At 38.2% G+C, this 806-nt stretch overlaps 2 protein-coding genes across 3 annotated transcripts in view; one reads left to right on the plus strand and one right to left on the minus strand.

Annotated features, from left to right (window-relative positions):
- The window catches only part of Cenpp (centromere protein P), a 200579-nt gene that overhangs the window by 55623 nt on the left and 144150 nt on the right, over window positions 1-806 (minus strand). The window lies entirely within an intron of this gene.
- The window catches only part of Ecm2 (extracellular matrix protein 2), a 35494-nt gene that overhangs the window by 10559 nt on the left and 24129 nt on the right, over window positions 1-806 (plus strand). Inside the window, exon 2 of the mRNA XM_055595205.1 lies at window positions 265-576. Within this exon, the coding sequence (XP_055451180.1) occupies window positions 294-576 (283 nt within the window). The 5' untranslated portion in view covers window positions 265-293. The remainder of the gene's footprint in view (window positions 1-264; window positions 577-806) is intronic.

The raw sequence follows: 806 nt of genomic DNA on the forward strand, positions 1-806 counted from the left end.
TATCTATCTATCTATCTATCTATCTATCTATCTATCTATCTATCTATTTATTTATTATTTGGCCCTTTGCAGAAAAACTTGGCTTAGACTTCGTCTAGGGATGCAGATATTCCAAAATCTGACCTGGTGGTAATCCTGGAGGCTGCAGATCACACATCACAGGGTTGTTCCTCCTCAAAGACGCCTGCTGCTTCCTCAGACAATTAAAGTCAACTTTCCGAAGGGAAAGGAGTCACCACTAACTGGAATTCTGTTTCCTTTTAGGAATTTGTTGGTGAAAAAAAAACTCAAACATGAAACGTGCAGTTTTGTTTTGTCTCATTCTGCTTATCATTTTTCAAACTGATGGTGAACAAAGTGAACAAACTCCTAGACGGCAAAGAAGGATGCACCAGAGAAGACTCAGGAAAAGCTCTCTCCGCCACCATAGAGCACACAGGCAGCATGAGATTCAGCAAACCACTGCTACACCAGAGGCCAACTTACTCACTGCCAGCTCTGATCACAGTGTGGAGGAAAACGTAGAATCACTTCTAAGTCATCAGGGAGTGGAGTCAAGCTACAATGTGTTACCAGGTAAGAGAATGCATGAGGGAGAAAACATCTCCAGGAACTGAACTCTCTAAAGGAAACATGAAATCAAATTTTCTGCTACTTTCAAATACATAAACACTAATTTAAAAATAACTTTATCAAGTATTCAAGGAACATACAAATCATTGGGAAATTCTTTTTATTTAAAGATCGATCTATCTATCTATCTATCTATCTATCTATCTATCTATCTATCTATCTATCTATCTATC

The sequence above is a fragment of the Psammomys obesus genome, unplaced genomic scaffold (assembly GCF_907164565.1).
Source record: "Psammomys obesus unplaced genomic scaffold, mPsaObe1.curated_primary_1811, whole genome shotgun sequence".
Classification (NCBI taxonomy): Eukaryota; Metazoa; Chordata; class Mammalia; order Rodentia; family Muridae; genus Psammomys; species Psammomys obesus.